The sequence below is a fragment of the Scatophagus argus genome, chromosome 12 (genome assembly GCF_020382885.2).
Source record: "Scatophagus argus isolate fScaArg1 chromosome 12, fScaArg1.pri, whole genome shotgun sequence".
In the NCBI taxonomy this organism is placed as follows: domain Eukaryota; kingdom Metazoa; phylum Chordata; class Actinopteri; family Scatophagidae; genus Scatophagus; species Scatophagus argus.
The window spans coordinates 17361616-17382118 of NC_058504.1; the positions used below are offsets into that span (position 1 = coordinate 17361616).

At 40.8% G+C, this 20503-nt stretch overlaps 1 protein-coding gene across 1 annotated transcript; it reads left to right on the forward strand.

Annotated features, from left to right (window-relative positions):
• The first annotated feature begins 56 nt into the window (after positions 1-56).
• On the forward strand, positions 57-20474 carry cyfip2 (cytoplasmic FMR1 interacting protein 2). Its single transcript, XM_046406121.1, has 30 exons — positions 57-243; positions 4974-5123; positions 5235-5324; positions 6043-6120; positions 6677-6778; positions 6973-7154; positions 7233-7329; positions 7676-7804; positions 7914-8018; positions 8113-8201; positions 8325-8562; positions 8721-8873; positions 9325-9464; positions 9569-9716; positions 9875-10028; positions 10229-10385; positions 10467-10563; positions 10678-10754; positions 10847-10955; positions 11096-11215; positions 11310-11509; positions 11599-11686; positions 11796-11939; positions 12092-12182; positions 14689-14819; positions 17023-17095; positions 17239-17333; positions 17499-17737; positions 18278-18425; positions 18522-20474. Exons 2-30 carry the CDS (start codon positions 5007-5009, stop codon positions 18687-18689), a joined length of 3759 nt encoding a protein of 1252 aa, XP_046262077.1. The 5' UTR covers positions 57-243; positions 4974-5006; the 3' UTR covers positions 18690-20474.
• Positions 20475-20503: the final 29 nt, after the last annotated feature.

Below are 20503 nucleotides of genomic sequence, written 5' to 3' on the forward strand. Positions count from 1 at the left end.
GAGATGGGGTGGGAGTGGGGGGGGGGGGGTTCCTCATCACCCATCACTTCAGTGTGACTGTCCCTTTAAGAAAATGCACTTGCAGCCATTTTCTGCTCTTTGTGTGGGGTGGATTAGCTGTGGGTAGGCGCTGGGCGAAAACTAGAGCATCAATCGGCACAGAAGGCTAGGGGGAAAAAAGATTAGCGAACCTTGGACCGCCGTCGCAGATTTTGGATTGCCGGACGGACATGCAATTTACAGGTATGTGGCAAATGTAGCAATGGATGGAACCGCAGCGCTGGAGACGAACGGGGCTGGTGATGCGCTCTGGGTTAGTGATGATGGCTGGAGACTGGCGAGCTGTTTTTTTTTTCACAACCTCCTCTACCCCATTGTGCATCATTCCCGTTATTTACCTCTCCGTGCATAACAGAGATAATCAATGGGTGGATCACCGAGAAATCGCCGTCTCTCGTGAGCCGGATCGAGCGTCCCGGTTTTCACGGATTATTCTGACACATGAATGGGATCCCCGTTAGCTTATATCGGCATAGCTCACACTGAGATGGGTGGGGTGAGGATAGGGTGCTTGTGTAGCAAGTGCACACTGATGGAGGATGGATCACGGAAAAGCTGAACGATTTTCTTAGCTGGTAACGACGTTTTCGGCGCACAGAGAGGAAAAAAAAAAGATGTCTGCTATGATAAGAGGTTAGAATTTGATGCTTCAGATGGTTCGATTACACTTTCTCTCTCTTTCATATACACATTGTTTTTGCCCTGCTCTGTCCTACATCGCCGCTTTGACCCATCCGAGCAGCGTGCAGGGTGTAAGTGAGAGCAGGCCAGTCGTTCTCACAGCGTTCACAGCGGCCTGTATCAGCAGGGCTGTTACTGATGCGACTAACGGCAGGTTCACCTACTTCCGTTTCAAGTGTCTGAACCCTGTTGTTTGATTCTTTTTTTTTTTTAACTCTCCGTTACATTATGATACATGCGCCCAGTAACTTAAACCAATAGGTTGTGTACATGAATATGCTGTTGTATCAAACTGGCTGAGTTGTAACGACCAGACCCTCACCAGCCAGCAGTGATGTAATGATGAGGCTGCTGCTTGCTAATACTGATGCACATACCACATGCAAAAAAACACCATAATATTCCTTTTAATATTTCCAATGAAGTCAAGTCCTGTTTTCACTAGACTTGGCTTGGATAAATATGCAAAAATTATATAATAATACTAATGATAATAAGCAGTTCAGTCGATACTGAAAATAACCTTTAATTTATCCCTCAAATATGGTTGGAATTGTGGTTGTTGTAACATATGTGTCATAGCTAATACATTGTACCATACTACCAGCAATATAACTAATAGCAGTAAACCTGGTATAATCACGAGCAGACAATAGCAGCTATTAATACTGTTTCCAGTTCAGTAAATGAAGACAGAAAGCATGTGGTTATAAATAATGAACCAACCACCTAAACATCCAAAGAAAAGGGAAGCAGAGATAAACAATGTGGACAAACTGTGGTGAAAGTATGCAGGTGTGATACTGCAGATTAGTAAAGACATTTTTGAATATCCTGCAAACTCAAAGCCCGGCGATGTGTTTGTTTATGATCCTCTACCTGTCAGTGTGAGCCAGTCGTAACGCGAGGCGCCAGGCTTATGTTGCATATTCATGTGATGGTCATTGTTGTCGGTCTGAAAGGAGAGCATGACATCACGGGCGATCATGAGACAACAGCACAACAGGTTTCCCCTCGCCGGTCTCTGAAATGACAATCAGCCTGTCAAATACCCCAGCTGCCCTGCACATGATGACGCGCTGTAGACTGCACAGATGCTGCTGGAACGCACATGTGACTGGTGTTTATTTGTGTGTGTGTTTCTGTCAGTGAACGTGGTTTGAATGATCATGTGTACATACGTGTCCAAATGCTTAGGAATCCCTGTCTTCACGCTGATCGGATCTCATCTTATTGTGAGGATGAATATGTTTTACAAAGCCAGCCTTAGGGGGAGATCCCACTGAGTGGTGTGGCCCTGGAGTTGACACACTTTTTCTTACTCTCTGTCCTTCTATCTGGCTCTGGATGTGTTACACGAATGCCCAGCAGCACATAATGGATCTGTGTTGATGCTGCTGTTTTTCTTTTTCTCTGTCTCATTCTCATTTGTCTTTTTTCTTTGCCATAATCATTTGAGCATTTCTTCAGACTTATTTATTCTTTAATGGTTTAATGTCACGAGGAGATATGATCCCAGTTTCTTGGTGTACAATAGCTTTAGTTATAATGTCATGTCAGCCATGGGGAATTTTGCTATGCTTGTCATTCATGTTCTGTGTTTCATTTTCCCCAAGAGCCCAACTACTGTGTGAACTGTGTAAAAGGAGTTATCATGTGTGGCCTACAGCTATGTTACTAAGTGTCCAGAAGGGAATGAAGGGGCCCTTTGCTTTGTAAAGATGCATACACACACAGACAGACACACCAACTGTTGAAAAGATTCGGGTACAGAGTGGGAAAGTTTATTCAGCCAACGCAGGCTTCAGTCTGCGTCTGTATTCCCAAGCACAGATGGGAGTTTAACAGAACTGAGCGTGTTTATCTGCCCTACAGAATCCCTTTTAACAAGCTGCGTGTTTCCTTTTCTATAAGATGAACAGTTAAAAATAACCAGCCAAGTCTTCAAAGAACCAGACAATGCTTGAATCCAGGTTGTGAAGTCAACAGCAGTTAAAAAAAAAAAAAAAAAATACAGGAAACTGCAGTCTTTTTTTAAACATCTGAATTACAAGGTTACAGCAGCACAGGGAGCTTCATTAGTGTAATTTCAAATCTGTATGTCTTTACCCATTGCCTTTTCACATGTCACACTTTTCATCCAATAAACCTCAGTCTTAAGTAATTTACCTTATTAACGCCTCTATTTGAATGGCTTTTTGTGTAGCACTAAACTTAAGTGTATGTAAGTATCATTAGACGACTCTGATGACTCTGGCACTGGTCTTATTGTGACCTCAAGTTCTGTGGTCTAGCTAATTCAAATATAAACTCTGGGCATGTTGAAGTGACAGGAAACTCAACCCACCTCCCTTCTCATTGCTTTTGCAATCATGTATATCTGCCCGCATGTGGGACCACAATCAACAAGAATGTGTCTCAGTGAATGTGTGAGCTCCGCCTGTGTCATTTCTTTTTCCTAAAACCGATCCCTCTTTTGATGACAGAATTACATTTGAAAGTATACCCTGACATTCCTTACATTTATTATTATTACAAGGAGCAAAGTATGAAGATTGGGCCATTTAGTGAAAGCCACAAAGCCACTCTATGAATTGTAGAGTAAACATCTTACGTTGGCTTGACATGTTGTCAAAATGCTGCTGTTTTGACTTTTAAATGTAGCTTCACCTCTCTGTTCATGTCATCCTCAGTCTGTTGCTGACTTTAAGGGAAAAAAGACATACATAAGATCCTATAATCCAGCTTTATTCATCAACTTTTTGTCTACCTATGGCAAGAAGAGGAGAGACAGTCACGTTTTCATTTTATCGGCCTCTTTTCTCTGTGCTGTTTGGCCTCTGGCAACCTCAGCTCTAGTTGTTCTCTCTCTGGCTGTGAATATTAAGCTGATTATTGGCTCTGTCAGCCCTGTCTGCCAGGTCAGACATAAAACACACATTCTGAGAGGCACATGATATAAAAGTGAGTGCATACACACACTGCTTTGGCTGGGCTGGAGTTTTATAACGAAAAGAGGGCACTGCAATGGCTGTACTGTAAGACGGTTTAGCCATTCATTTCAAGGACAGATCAGGTGGAGTACAGTCATTATAGCTGTGGATTTTTAAAGTTTATGCGTGAGGTGAATGCACATTCTTTGGTCGTATATATCACTAACTCTTCATTTTAACTTATTAAAAATCTAAAATATAAGCTCTCCTAAAGCTTCTGTGAAAAGGCGATTTCAAGTGGGTCCACTGCCTTTGCACGACAGCACATTTTTCTGTTTGTCAGATGTCATTCACTGCCACATTTTTCGTCAGCTTTCTCAAGTCAGTGAGATTTCCTGGCCTACGCATTTCAAGATTTTATGCTTCGAATATGCCTCGAGTCAAATGAAAAGGTTGAACGGAAACAGTCTTGGGTCTCTGCCCTTTACTTCCTCTGATCTTTAGTCTAGTGTTGACATATTGTGAAATGGGAGGGGATACAGGTGCAGAGCGAACACGTGAACATGCGGCAGCACATAAGTCACGACAGGGCTTCAGAAGAGGAAGTGGAGTTATACATGTAAAGAGAATATTGGGTGTATTTGTTTTTCAGTTAAGAGAGAAATCGCATACAGTTTGACTGTGCTGTGGCATTTGACTGTGCCTCCACCATTCATTTGATCCATTGATTGTCTCTTACACTTTATTTCAGCCTCAGCCTGCTCCTAAAACTAACCCTGTCAGAATGACTTGACACCACTCACCGTGTTCCAAATTTATTAATTTGAACAGACTGCATATTATTGAACTAATGGGTCTTTTTAGTTAAATTTGACTTCACTGCACTGCTAGACAAGCTGGATGTTTCATCAGTTATCTTTTATTTCTAAATAAATTTAATAAACCTATCTGTTTTTATTATATATTTTAATCTATTAAATTTCTGTTTAACATATTTCAACAGATCATCTATCACTTTTAGTTATGTATTTTAACCACTTGCTGTTTTATTTCTGCTTCACCTTCACCTTCATTTGTAGTGTTTAGTTGCTTTGACTGGGTATCTGAATATATTTATTTAACCAAACTACATTTTTTATTTTATCATATCTAATATGCAACCTGGCAACTTCTGAATAACCGCCTGGGGCACAAGTACCCTGACTGCATATTCAGCCCCATTTTGCATCTTAAGGCTGTGTCATAGAGCTTTTTCTGCATCCTTATCTCAAATTATGGTTCTCTTTTTATTTCTGTCAGGCTGGGGTGTTGTGTGAGTGACGCCTTGTTACCATGACGACCCACGTGACCCTGGAGGATGCCCTGTCCAATGTGGACCTCCTGGAGGAGCTGCCGCTCCCGGACCAGCAGCCATGCATCGAACCCCCTCCCTCTTCTATCATGTACCAGGTACGCACTTACACACACTCACACACACACACACACACTGTCGCTGCCACCCACCATGATCCCCAATTGTTTTTCACTGTACGCCTCTCTCCTTTCTTCCTCCTTCTCCAGGCTAATTTTGACACCAACTTTGAAGACAGGAATGCATTTGTGACTGGCATCGCCCGTTATATAGAGCAAGCTACAGTCCACTCCAGCATGGTGAGATCTGTGCTCCACTTTTAAAGAACACACATCCTGTCATATTGGTTTTTGCATCTGATTGGTTGAATCGATTTTTTTGTTGTCTCTTTAAAATCGTTGCTGTTCTCTTTTCAATAAACACAAAGGTGGTTGTGGGAAGCAGTCTTACGCCCTTAAAGAGAGCCTTGTTTTCACTGAATTGATTATCATTTGGCTCTTTTGTTAGGATTTGGCTCGGTCTGTGGCAAGAGACACACACACTCACACACACACACACACACGCTTCCCTCACACACTGGTGAATCAGGGAGGCAATGGAGCAGTAAACCTCTTTCCCCTGATGGTGAATGAATGGAGAGTCTGATTTGCCTGGCAAAGAGGGGAAGTAGTGCTTCATTTAACCTTGTTTAATCAGGAAGTGCCATTGAGGCTGAAGCTGGTCTATTTGAGGATGCTCCTCTCTTTAGCCAGAGTGATGGAGAAATCTGTCTCACCCACTTCTGAATGGAAGAAATGTTCCCCTGCTAAAATATTCATCAAGCCCCATTCATCCTGGAATATATGACTCATCTGAGATACATTCCATCGTATTTTGTGTTTACTTTGCAAAATTTCCACTTGTGATATACTCATATTGAACAAGTAAGAAATACAAGGGATCAACTAGGCTTTTGTCAGTTGAATTTAATTGTGCAATAAGAATGATGGATTTGTGGTATTTTGTTTGTTTGTGCAGAATGAGATGCTGGAAGAAGGACATGAATATGCTGTGATGCTTTACACTTGGAGAAGCTGCTCCAGAGCCATTCCCCAGGTAACACACACACACACACACTATTAATGCTTAGATTAATGCTTAACATGACACCTTATTTCTTATTTTTAATTGTACCCCTGTCAAATTTTCCTTTCACTGGTTTGATTCTATTCATTTTAAATTAATCTTAACAGCAATTTGTCCATAAAACAAAAATCTTTGAATTTCCATTAAAGTTGTTGTACTGCGTTTGTCAGCTGGTGGGTTCAACCTGCAAGTTCCTGTTAATGAATACATAGACGAACCTCATGAAACTGTGTTACTGTGGTAGAGGTTGCTAACATAATGCGTGGCTGATACCAAACTTGATATCGTTTGACCACTGATTAAAAAGCTGTCAATATTTGCGTTTACTTCTTTTTCCTGCCTGTGTTGAGCGGAACTCATCCTATCTTTGAAATATATTCAATTTTAATCTAGTCTTTGACTTGGAAACGTACACCTCAAACCTGCAAACAAACTATATAGTTTCAAAAACCAGCTCAAGTAAACAGCCAGTATAAATGCTGCTACAAAATCAAGTTGTATGATGGCCCCCTCTTGTGGTTACTAGGTGAAATGCAATGAGCAGCCCAACAGAGTGGAGATCTATGAGAAAACAGTGGAGGTGTTAGAACCTGAAGTGACAAAGCTCATGAAGTTCATGTACTTTCAGGTAAGACTCGACTAGCTGAATGTGTTTTTTGTGTTTTATGATTAACTGAACCTGAAAATCTTGAGAGCCATGCTAGGCGAAACCCTACATATGGGCTCATATAATGGCATACATTTTCATTTTAAAGTTGTGCATTTTAGGCGTTGTCTCTTTTAAAATGTATTTTGCCTTACATCCCTTTTTTGTCTTTACAGCGTAAAGCTATAGAACGTTTCTGTAGTGAAGTGAAGCGTCTGTGTCACGCCGAGAGAAGGAAGGACTTTGTGTCTGAGGCCTACCTGCTCACTCTGGGCAAATTTATTAACATGTTTGCAGTGCTGGATGAACTGAAGAACATGAAGTGTAGTGTTAAGAATGATCACTCCGCATACAAAAGGTAGTGAACCACAGATAAAGGGATCATTGTTATATATCTTATAGCCAAGTTAACCTTCCTCTCCTCCTCTGCCTCCAGGGCAGCTCAGTTTTTGAGGAAGATGGCTGATCCTCAGTCCATCCAGGAGTCCCAGAACCTCTCAATGTTTTTAGCCAACCACAACAGGATCACTCAGGTTGGTGTGCAGACTCTCTACTGTCTTTATGGCATGTGGTGTAAAAATGTGTCAATGTGTGAGAACATGGAGGACTGACTTGTGACTCAGTCCTTCTTGATCAAAATGTAATAATGTATAATGCATAAATAAATGACCCTGACAGTTCATTTAAAATGTGGCGAATGATTGTATGACCACTAATGAACAATTTTAATAACCAAATGGCCCATAGGAACATAATTTTCACTGTTGATATTCTATAGACATGCTGTAGGAGTGTATCCCAGATTGACCTAGCCCTTTCTATCATTTGTATGTAAATAAATTTATGTGAAGATGACCTGTTGTGTCTGTTGTTGTGTAGTGCCTGCATCAACAGTTGGAGGTGATTCCTGGCTATGAGGAACTTTTGGCAGACATTGTCAACATCTGTGTAGACTATTATGAGAACAAGATGTATTTGACACCCAGTGAGAAACACATGCTGCTTAAGGTACACAGATTTGACATCTTTACCAGCCACCAACCTGGAACAAACTAATCCTTAGCTGTCTTACTGTCCTTTACAGAGGTAAAACAAATTGTCCCTCTCTATCTGACAGGTGATGGGTTTTGGTCTGTACCTAATGGACGGGAATGTGAGTAATATCTACAAACTAGATGCCAAAAAGAGGATCAACCTGAGCAAGATTGACAAGTTCTTCAAAGTAAGTCTGTTGTTTTTTTCAGCATCTCTTTCATCCAGAGTTGTGTTCGTGTGCATGACATGAGTGCGAGTGATTCTTTGCCTTGTTTTTCAAGCTTCAAGTGGTGCCCCTGTTTGGAGACATGCAGATAGAGTTGTCACGCTACATTGAGACAAGCGCTCACTACGAAGAAAACAAGTCCAAGTAAGAGGACCTGTGTAGTTGTCTGTATACCTAATTCGATGAAATGCTCTCAACCTCAAGCATCAACCCCGGCCATCTGTTCCCACCCACCTCCAACCTTCATTTTCTCCATTTTGTGCCCAGGTGGACATGCACCCAGAGCAGCATTTCGCCCCAGTACAACCTGTGTGAGCAGATGGTGCAGATCAGGGAAGACCACATCCGTTTCATCTCGGAGCTGGCGCGCTACAGCAATAGCGAAGTGGTGACAGGCTCGGGCCTGGACAGCCAGAAGTCCGATGAGGAGTACAGAGAGTTGTTCGACCTCGCTCTGAGAGGTCTGCAGCTGCTGTCCAAGTGGAGCACGCACGTCATGGAAGTTGTGAGTAAAACAAGGGACTATCTGTGTTTGTGTGTGGACAGGAAAAAAAAATCTTGCTGCAGTCAATATGTGTGTGTTCAGGTTTGAAGAAGTTTGTGATTTTGCCATTGATCATTTCAATTGATCAATGTATTTAAGGCTCTCTTTGTCTTCTTCAGTACTCGTGGAAGCTGGTCCATCCCACGGATAAATTCTGTAACAAGGACTGTCCAGGCACAGCGGAGGAATACGAACGGGCCACACGATACAATTACACCAGTGAGGAGAAATTTGCCCTGGTGGAGGTCATTGCCATGATCAAAGGGCTGCAGGTAAATCACCTGGTGACCCTGACAGATGCTGAGTACTGGTAGCTCTTTTATTTATGTTGACCAAAAGCATTTGGTCAAAAGAACATTTTAAGACCTTAAATTGTATCAATCATGCAAGGCTACCTAGCAGCAGCTTTGATGTTATTCGTTGTTGAATGAGTGACATTTTAGTTATATGAGATTTTATATGAGACTTTACCACTCTTATATTGTGTCTGTTGAATGTGAAGCTGCAGCCTGAAGCCAGGTAGCTTAGGTTAGCACAAAGAGTGGAATGAGTTAGTCTTTCAATCAGGTAGAAGTAGTTATTGTAATATAGGAATGTATATATAGTATGTATATATAGTATAAATTATAGTAAAAAAATCATATCCCATATATCTAAAAGTTTCCTTATGACCAAGATGACGGCGATGATGATGATGATGGTGCTGGGTGATTGACTGTGTAGGTTCTGATGGGTCGAATGGAGTCCGTGTTTAACCAGGCCATCAGGAATACCATCTACGCAGCGCTGCAGGACTTTGCCCAGATGACCCTCAGAGAACCTCTGCGCCAGGCTGTTCGCAAGAAGAAGAACGTCCTCATTAGGTACAGTGTGATGGTCTGATCACATCAAATTAAACCGACTCTAGTCTTAGACCTAAACTTTAAGGCCAAAATCGCTTTTATAATCCTGTTTTTCTTTCTTGTAGCGTTCTTCAGGCCATTCGCAAGACTGTCTGTGACTGGGAGGGGGCGAGGGAGCCTCCAAATGACCCCTGTCTGAGGGGGGAGAAAGACCCAAAAGGTGGATTTGACATCAAAGTACCCCGCAGGGCTGTAGGACCCTCCAGCACACAGGTAAGACATGGGACAGGACAGGTTGTTGTGCTGAATTGGTGACAGCATTCCCAAAGTTTAGCCCAAAAAGGGTGCTTGGGGAGTAAAGATGGTATATATTATGGTTTTATCAGCCTAAGGCTTGCTGTGAATAACATACCTTTGTCTTTCCTCTGCAGCTGTACATGGTGCGCACCATGCTGGAGTCACTGATCGCAGACAAGAGTGGGTCTAAGAAAACTCTGCGCAGCAGTCTAGATGGACCCATAGTGGTGGCCATAGAAGATTTCCACAAACAATCCTTCTTCTTCACACACCTGCTCAACTTCAGCGGTGAATAAAAACTCTCAGCAGATGTTGCAAATAAACTACTAGTACAAAAAAGTATAGTGATTTATTACGAAGACATATTTTAGGCAGTCTTGTAGAAATCATCACGTGAGGTGTTCAAGTGATTTGCCATACATGTAGACCTGAAGACATTGCTTTATATCCTGGCTGCTTTTCCCTGCTTGTGTCCCTCCACTGTCCAGAGGCCCTGCAGCAGTGCTGTGACCTGTCCCAGCTGTGGTTCAGAGAGTTCTTCCTAGAGTTGACGATGGGTCGCCGAATCCAGTTCCCCATTGAGATGTCCATGCCCTGGATCCTCACAGACCACATCCTGGAGACCAAGGAGCCCTCCATGATGGAGTAAGACAAAACCTCCTGTGACAAACTCATAATGTATTTGTACGTTGAGACTAATTCTTATTTCCATTCTTCCTCCTCCAGATACGTGCTCTATCCTCTAGACTTGTATAATGACAGCGGCTATTACGCTCTCACTAAGTTCAAGAAACAGTTTCTTTATGATGAAATCGAAGCTGAGGTAATCTTTCATGGCCATTTCTTGAGTTAGTCTAATTTAAAATTGAAATGCATCAACCTTTACCTCAGTGTTGTTCTTTAAATGCTGGACCTTCAAAGTGTTTCTTGTTCACAGGTAAACCTCTGCTTTGACCAGTTTGTCTACAAGTTAGCGGATCAGATATTTGCCTACTACAAAGCAATGGCTGGAAGGTAAGAGAAGTTTAATGGACAGATTATTTCGCAGTCTTTTTAATTTTAATTTTTTAATTAATTGATTTAATCATATGTCATGTGTTTTGCAGTGTTCTCCTAGACAAACGTTTCAGAGCAGAGTGTAAAAACTATGGTGTGATCATCCCTTACCCTCCATCAAACCGCTATGAGACGCTGCTCAAACAGAGACACGTACAGGTGCTGAAAACACGAGAACAGTCTTCCACGACTCACCTAGGGTGTCATTACTTCTGTTGAGTTTCACTTATGTGAGGATACAGACTGATGCGCTTAATGTGTGTGTCATATTTCTTACCTTTTCTTTCTATGTCTTGCAGTTGCTAGGTCGCTCCATTGACTTGAACCGTCTGATCACCCAGAGGATTTCTGCAGCGATGTACAAGTCTCTGGACCATGCCATCAGCCGCTTTGAGAGCGAGGACCTCACTTCCATAGTGGTAAGATCGCACGCCAAGGACACAGGAAACTAAACTTCTCCTTTCATATCCTCAATCAAATCTGTCATACAAACTCTCTTTGCTGCCGTGATAGGAGTTGGAGTGGCTGCTGGAGATCAACAGACTAACCCACCGGCTCCTGTCCAAGCACATGACTCTGGACAGCTTTGACGCCATGTTCCGTGAGGCCAATCATAATGTCTCCGCTCCCTATGGACGGATCACTCTCCATGTCTTTTGGGAACTCAACTTCGACTTCCTCCCCAACTACTGCTACAATGGATCCACAAACCGGTCAGTTTGACGGCGTATGTTTGGAGAGATACATTTTTAGGAGCCTGTGCTTTTCTTCCTATTGGTTGTAAACATCATTTTTTCTTCAGCTTTGTACGCACAGCGATTCCCTTCACCCAGGAGCCTCAGAGAGACAAGCCAGCCAATGTGCAGCCTTATTACTTGTATGGGTCCAAGGTACAAGAAAGATTCTCTAAAATCATGTATTAGCAAGGTGTGTAAAGGAAACCCACCCTCCTGCTGATCTAGAATAACACTCTTTTCCTGTTTATTCATTTCTCCTTAGCCTTTGAACATTGCCTACTCCCACATATACAGCTCCTACAGAAACTTTGTTGGCCCGCCTCACTTCAAGACTATCTGCCGTCTCCTTGGTTACCAAGGCATTGCTGTTGTAATGGAGGAGCTCCTTAAGATTGTCAAGAGCCTGGTATTTATCTTCATTTTCCACTGCATCCATAAAATCATGTTTCCTTCCCTTTAGTGTGCTGCTTTCTTACAGTGAATTATTTTGTTCCTTCTTACTGCCCTCTCTTCCCCCTTGCCTACTGTGTGCCATCTATCTTCTTTGTCACTTTACAGCTACAGGGCACCATACTGCAGTACGTAAAAACGCTGATAGAAGTCATGCCCAAGATCTGCCGCTTACCGCGTCATGAGTATGGCTCCCCAGGTGAGCTGACCCTACCACACTTATATAGAGTGGATGTAGTTATATGTTATATCTGTAGAAGTGGGATTTTTCAAGCCAGTCGTCATGCAATTTAAACACACAGAAAAGTGGTAGTGATCTAGAAAATTACCATAGTCTCTTATATAGAGGTGCTAATGACATTTGTGTGGTGGTTGTGTCATCGTGCCCACAATAAATAATACGGTACGATCACAACAGTGTGGTTGGTCAAAGATATTTTTACTGTTAGTCCCCACCAATGTAAGGAAAATTACAGATGTGACTGAAGATAGTTTGTCATCTTTGCTTTAGTTAGGGGTGATCCCCAAACAGCACTGTTAATTTTTGACGGAAAATTCCAAATTGGATTTCGTCTCTGGTTATCACTTTCGTCTCATTTTTATTCGATGAGGAAAACATCAGACTTCATCATAGTTTTTGACCTCAAAGAATAAAAAATGACATGAACATGGCTGCCGGAGACAAAATCTAATCTGGATTTGGAAGATTTTTCGACAACAAAATTAATACAGCCAAGAAGCAACCTCTGGGGATGAAAATGAGGCCCACATTTAAGTGCAAAAAACTGCGGTTCCTCAAATGGCCACTGGAGGCTGGCTTTACTGGTCAGCGGAGAGTTGTGCATAATTAAGCCCATGGCTGCTTTAAGTGACAGCAAGCCACCACTAGCTGTCTTACACCAGGCTTCGTTCAGCCTGCCTCAGCACCCTTGCTCCGTCACTGCCCATTTTTGGATTAGTAAAGAGATAGACGGAGTCATGTTTTTATAGTCATGGTGAGACATCCTGTCGAGTACCAACATGAGGTTGGCATGTGGTCGAGATATGTGTGTGTGTGTGTATCTGTACTTTAAATTACATTACATTACACTTCATTTAATAGATGGTTTTATCCAAAGCGACTTATAGAATCACAAGGTACAATAGTTAGTTACAATTCGGTACAATAGAATTAGACTACAGCAATAAGAGCTAAAACATAATGAAATATATATATATATATATATATATATACATATGGTTAATGACACCTTTTTGGCATTGTTAATTTTACTGTTAAGCTCAAAGCACTGCTGTGCCTAAGTATAGCTTAACAGCTGCTAGAATGACCAAAGACTCTTCTGATCCAAGCAGAGACTGTTGAGTTTTTGTTTGTAATCCATTCACCTCACTCCACACTGAGAATACTCACTTGTCTCTTTAGGGACTCACTGTTTCCCCTCTTCTTTTGTCAATTAAAATAAATGGAGAACAATGAAAATAGAAAAACTAAATTAAAAGAATGTTTTATTATAATAAGAATAATGTAATAGTAATAATTAAATTATTTATGTCAAAGTGGACTCTCAGGCAGTTTCATATATTATACAGTATATACAGTTCTATATTTATTTATTATCTATATTTATTGTTATATTGACTTACACATAGATGTAAACTAGTAAACACAAAAATGTATTCACAAGTGTATCTGAAAACTGAATCCTGCTTGTGTCAGATAAATGATAACTGTTAGCAAAACAAAACAAACAAAAAATTGTGTTACATTCAGCACATTTTCATGCATAACATGCAGCTCTGTTCTCATTTTAATACCAGCTCAGTCCTCTTCCTTGCTAAGCACTGTAGTGTTTTGTGCACATGCTGCCTGTTTGAGGGCTGTCAGAGCTTAGAAACATTAGTAGAATATTATGTCAAGCAGCTGTTTAAACATTTGCAGCATGCAGCTAGCAGAAGAAAACAAAGGCAAATACAAAACACTAAATCAACAAGACTCAAACAGCTAGCATTATAATACACTTAGGAGAAGTGTAAATAAGCTACATTGGGACATATTAGGGAAAATAGCAACTCTGTTGCAATAAAAATCAGATTTAAGATAGGTGGTATAATTTAGTATAAATAAAACAAAATCAGATGTACATTATCTATTTCTTAACATGCAAGACAAACAAAATTGAAATTACCTCTGAAAAAAGACAGATTCTTGGAAATTAATGTCAGGCATACAAAAGTGTTCCTTTGAACCATAAAAGCTTCCGTCTTTGTATATTTCCTGAACTGCCTCCGTGCATTTTGGCCGGAGCACTGTGTGCAGATTGGATTGCAGTCAGGCGGAATATCCCTATGAGGAGGACTTAGTAATCTGTAGATTACTGATGTTCTGTACGCTGAGTTCTGTACCTGGCTTACCACCTGTGATCTTACTGTCAGCAGTTAGTGATCCTCCTGTTCTCTCCTGTGAGGGCAGGATGCTTGAACCAAATGTGGGTCATGGCAGCTGGACAGACCCACTGACATTATCCTGGTAGCAATAAGTTATCAATGACATAAAGAGGTGTTAGAGGGTATTTACTGCTCAGCTATAGTTTGACTGTAGGATAAAAAGATGGTTCAATTATAGATTTTGTATGCATTTTTTTTTCACAAAAATTTTGGATTTAGCAAGGTATCATGTACTTTTTTCCCCATTTCTGCTATTTCAGGTATCCTGGAGTTCTTCCATCATCAGCTCAAGGATATCATTGAGTATGCTGAGCTGAAGACAGATGTCTTCCAAAGCTTAAGGGAGGTGGGAAATGCCATCCTCTTCTGCCTGCTCATTGAGCAAGCTCTGGTAGGACATTTTCTTCAAAAGTGTCCATTTCTCCTCAGGCTGTTAATTATAGTACCTCTGCTTTCTCAACCTTACCACTGTTAATTCCCTCTGTGGTCCCTGAGCACACTCAGTGCTCAGCGACTGCTAATGTGTAACATTTTTAAACTGCCATTTTTTTGTGTGGGTGACCAATAACCTGGGTGTCTGAAGGTTTCTTCTCAATTTGTTAGTTCACATCCAACATTAAATGTCAGAGGCAGAAACTGTCAGGACTCCAGTGTGCCTGCCGCCAAGTATGTTTGATCTTTGATGTTTTTTTCTGAAATGCAACTCTATTTTTCATTTCACGCTGGCAACTACCACAGGTGGTAAGGATTTAGGTCTTGTCGTTGGTATCAGAATAACACTGAGACCAAATATGTCTCTTTCTGTTCTATCTTCTTGTTGGTTTGAACTGCTGTCTTTCTGTTTCTTTTTTTTTTTCACCATATTAGTCTGGCACACATGGTTTCACCTCCAATCAGCCATGGAAGCAAAAGGACTGAGAGAATTTTAGTGTGTTCTTATTTTACTTGGAATTAAATGAAAATATAATTTTTGACACAAATTCCCAAAGAAATTAGCTGTACTTGGAGACAGACATTTGATCAAGACAATGGAACAAGTAAACGAACCCACATTTGGCTGCCATATTATGTCCTTGTCTTCCATGGAAGAGGTGATTGTACATTTCTGGTTGGTTGTTGGTGCAGTCTTGTGCTTAACTCTGCACTTCTTCCTCCATGCTCTCTTCTGGGTGCCTGTGATGCCTGTCTCCATAACACTACTCAACTGTCATTCTCTCTTCCATTTCTGTCTGAGTGCCCTGACAAGTGTGTGTTTAGAATGTTTGTGCATAAGGATTGGAGTGTGTGTGCGTGCGAGCGTGTGTGTGTATGCGTGTGTGTGTGGGTGGGTGGGTGTGTGTCTTGCTTTTTTGTCACTGCATGACTCTCTTTTCTCATATGTTGCCCTTTAGTTTCAACATTGTTTCAAGATGCTGCTTCTCTGCTTTTAGTTTGATTCATAGCTTGTTGTCTTGACTTACTTGCTAAATAAGCTAAACAAGTGATTGTGTCATCATAACTTCACATAGCTAAAATACTACTAACACACTGACATTTTAGCTAGAGGGATAAGAGTTTATTAAGCTGACTGTAAACTCTTACTGCTAAACTAGATTAGTTGGGATGTTGTACTTAGGAGTGTGGAAAATTATAATCTTGCTAATATTGGCCTGTCCTCATAGCTTGATGGACATATCCTCATGATACACACAGAGACACACTCATTCACTTATCTCCACTGCATAAGCAGATTATAGGGTTGAGTAATCCATCATCTTACTTCAGCATGGAGCTCACGTGAGTTTTCTTATAACTTTATAGGTGCAATATGTAAGATGAATATAATCATTTCAGTTTAAAACATTCGAGAATTAACTAAATAGAACTCACCAAAACTGCCTCGGTTTGTCTTTCCGCTGTTCCAATAATCACCAACTCTTAGATGTGAAAATATTCCTGCTCTATTCGCTGCTTTTCCGTGCTGGTGATGACCAGCCTTCCTCTCGCTTCTCTTTCACCCCTTCTGTCCACCACCTGCTCACCTGGTTGGAGCTGTTGTATATCACCTCGGACCGCGTTCCCCTTCATCAAACTGGCCTTTGTCCATCTCGGGGGACAGTGTTTGGAGTGGGTCAGGTCTGGTCGCGTTCACTGGGAGGTTTCTGAACTCTGTTCCAGCACCTTCCCAGTGCTCGAAGCTCCTGGTCTGGGCGGCCTTGAATCGGCTATAGGGCCTCTAGCTGCACACATTTGAACTGACTAGCTAATGGCAACTGGTAGCTACAACTAAAGATAGCTATAGAAAAGAGTATAGCAAGCAGCAGCTACTCTGATGATATGCTGCCCCATGTTTGCTTTAAATGACCTTCAACAGGTGGCCAGTCCTTACATATTGCACCTTTAAAAGCATTTAATAAGCTTTATTGTTCTTAGTTGTAGCATAACTTAACATTCTAACTGACTGACTTTGTGACTAAGTTAAGATATTGAGCTGCAAGTATAAAATCAGCATCATCTCATAGTTACCTGCATGCTCTGCATAATGTCCATAAAGTGAAGTGGGTAGTGTTGTTATACTTGAAATGACCAGTTCTTGTGTTGTGCTTGAATCTTAGTCCCAGGAGGAAGTGTGTGACCTGCTTCATGCTGCCCCCTTCCAGAACATTCTGCCCAGAGTTTACATTAAAGGTATTCAGAAATGGTTACAGCCAGTAAATTCAAAATATCTAAAAATCATTGAATTACATGCCCCCAGTGCCATGGTCATTGATTTATGGGTCATTTTTGTACTTAATGCACAGCTCTCCCATTGTGTTTGTGTGTTTATACAGAGGGAGAGCGTCTGGAGGTGAGGATGAAAAGGCTGGAAGCCAAGTACGCCCCTCTTCACCTTGTGCCTCTAATCGAGAGGTTGGGAACCCCGCAAGTGAGTTCAACACCACCCTGTCATTAGGAAGAAGGCAGAAAAGCAGACAGATGAGGGCAAATCTGATCCTTTGTGTTTCCTGTATTCTGTCTATGTAATGTTTGATTAAAAACTTCTCTTCTTTAATATTTTAATACTAATATTTTGACTGTTCTTTTTTTCCAGCAAATTGCCATTGCCCGTGAGGGGGACCTGTTGACCAAAGAGCGCCTGTGCTGCGGCCTTTCCATGTTCGAGGTCATCCTGACGCGCATCCGCAGTTTCCTGCACGACGGGGTGTGGCGCGGCCCTCCGCCCACTAACGGTGTGATGCACGTTGACGAGTGCATGGAGTTCCACCGCCTGTGGAGTGCCATGCAGTTTGTCTACTGTATCCCTGTGGGCACACATGAGTTCACAGCAGAGTAAGTAGTACCTGGCTGTTTTGTGTGTGTGTTGGTGTGTACTGTGGTGCTTTTGTATTAAAAGTACCAATAACACTGTTTAGCAATTCTCTGTTACAAACAAAAGTCCTGCATTCAAAATTTTACTTGCCTACAAAAGTATTTGTATCAAAATACACTTAAAGTACCAAAAGTAAAAGTACTCCTTATGTAAAAGGGCCCATTTCAGAATCTGACAAGATAATTGATCATTTCACAATTTTGTGTTTTCATCTTGTATTTTATGCACATCTGAAGGTAAGAAAGGATAGGAAGTAGTTTGAAAAAAAATACAGTAAAAACAACAACATGGTTCAAGAACTTTGGCACCATAGCAGCTAATAAAAACAGTCAGGGTTTCACTTTGATTGGAAGAGAGTACATTGTTGATAATAAGGTAATCTTGTCACTTCTTCTGAAATATATTTCCACAAAAGAAATTGGTGGAAACATTCACCGAAGTTTCTCACTTGGGATGTTTAATGGAAACATCTCATGTATTACTCGTGCCTTGCCTTACAGGCAGTGCTTTGGGGATGGGCTGAACTGGGCTGGCTGTGCCATAATAGTGCTGTTGGGACAGCAGCGTCGCTTTGACCTCTTTGACTTCTGCTACCACCTGCTCAAAGTCCAAAGACAGGACGGCAAGGATGAGATCATCAAAAATGTGGTGGGTGTACTGTATTCACTACATTTACTCTCATGTATAAACATATTGCTTGATTTCTTTTATTTATTCCTTTTATGTTGTGTTTTCTTTTAATAGCCCTTGAAGAAGATGGCAGATCGCATAAGGAAGTACCAGATCCTCAACAACGAGATCTTTGCCATCCTCAACAAGTACATGAAGGCGGTGGAGACAGACAGTTCCACTGTGGAGCACGTTCGCTGTTTCCAGCCTCCTATACACCAATCCCTGGCTACCACTTGTTGAAATAGACCCTTCACACGTAGTGCTCACACACACACACACTCAAACACACACACAAACACATAGCTGTGATACTAATTTCTGCCTCTTCCTGGTCTTGTAAAGGTATAGATTGCCACAATGGCTCCATGCTGGCTTCAAGAATACAAAGACAAAACCTCTCAAACTGCTCTATCTAAAATGTATATGTCTTTGAATTTTTGAAGCACTGACCCCTCAAAGTGGACCAGGCCGGAGATGGAAGTGCATATTTACTCTTTTCATTTTTTGTTTTGCTCTCTGTGTGGCTCTGACTCATGCATGCCTTTGATCCTTTCTTCCACTGTACACATGTGGCTCTTATCGTTGACACAAATGCCAAAAGAGTATTTCTATCCTATTATCTGAAGTCACAGCCACTGAGGCTCATGAAGGCCCTGAAGAATTAGCAATCAAGAGCAGAGACAAAAGTAAATCTAAATTAAATAATAAAATACTAAATAACTAAACCGCAACAAATAACAGATTTTTAAGTCATGTAAAGATCTTTCAAGTAAATTCGAAGTGCTACTACGGCTACGAACAGTACCAATACAGGCACCAGTACACCTGTGCTACCATCACGCGTGTCCTCTATTATGAGCCAAACCTGCTCATCTTGATACATTTCAAACTCTTCACTCATCTGTATAATAATCTGGTCTGCCAATTTTCATCATACATAGTGTCTATCATGATGAATTCAAATACTTCCTTACTTCTTCTTCACCTGCTTGCTTTCAAAGGAATGAAGGTGCATCACAATTTTGATTTGCTTTTATTTCTCTCACCCCTCGCCTCTGATTTTCATGCTTTTTCCTGATACATTTTTATTCGGTACCAGTTCCACTGTAAATTTCACTGTTGAACTAAGTGAAGTGTTGAGTGTTGTAATTGTTCATGTTTTTAATTATGAATATTTTAATTTACACATTATTGGTATACTTGCCTCTCTGCTACTGGCTGGAAACCTCATTGACTGTTTTTTTTTCTTTCTTTCTCTCATTTATTGAAAAGATTTTTATATTCTGTACATGAATACAGTGACATTATTTACAGTTTGGAAAAGACACATCTTCATCTGGTTAAATGTGTTTGCTTTTTCAATAGTTAAAAAAAAAACAAAATAAACAATATTAGAAAATACCTCTAGGTTGTATATCTGTACTAGATTAACCTGTTTTTAGTGTGAATGGATGATGTTGGTCTAGCAGACTTATGAAATGTTCTGCAAACAAAGGAAAAAAAAATCATAACTAATATGTGAGTTATAAAGGGCAGTTTCCTAAATATAATCAGTATTTACTATCGTTGGATTTTTGCTTTAGACTTAGCAGTGTTATCAAAATATGCAAATTTTGTCCCTATTTTTTTTTCATATGGAGGAAAACAAATGAATTATTAAGTAACCCTCCCCAAACAGCCCTGTGATATTTTTCTGCTCCGTTTTGAATGAACAAAGTTTCTTTTGTAACTCCAGTGTCTTTTTATCATATTTATTTAACTCGGACGTATTGTTCATTTAAAGGTTAATCTAGTAAAAATGAAGGTACCGGTGTATCATCTCAAAACCTTAGCATGGCAAGTGTAATTTATTGTCATCAATGGCTCCATTTGTGACATGAAGCTTTGTTTATGATATTGTTGTACAAGTGACCATGTTTTGAAGTACAAAAATGGAGAAAAAGAATATAAATTGTACAACAATGGTCCTGCAAAGGATTTGAAATTATGTTGTATTTCCATGAAATAAAAAATGTTTAACTGAAAGAAATGAAGCTGTGTTTGCAATATTGGTT

Excerpts from the sequence above, each read along its gene's own strand:
- cyfip2 (XM_046406121.1), top strand. The coding sequence starts at position 5,007 with ATGACGACCCACGTGACCCTGGAGGATGCCCTGTCCAATGTGGACCTC. Across the intron at positions 5,325-6,042 it reads CTACAGTCCACTCCAGCATG|AATGAGATGCTGGAAGAAGG; the intron begins GTGAGATCTGTG and ends TTGTTTGTGCAG. Across the intron at positions 17,096-17,238 it reads GCCCAGAGTTTACATTAAAG|AGGGAGAGCGTCTGGAGGTG; the intron begins GTATTCAGAAAT and ends GTGTTTATACAG.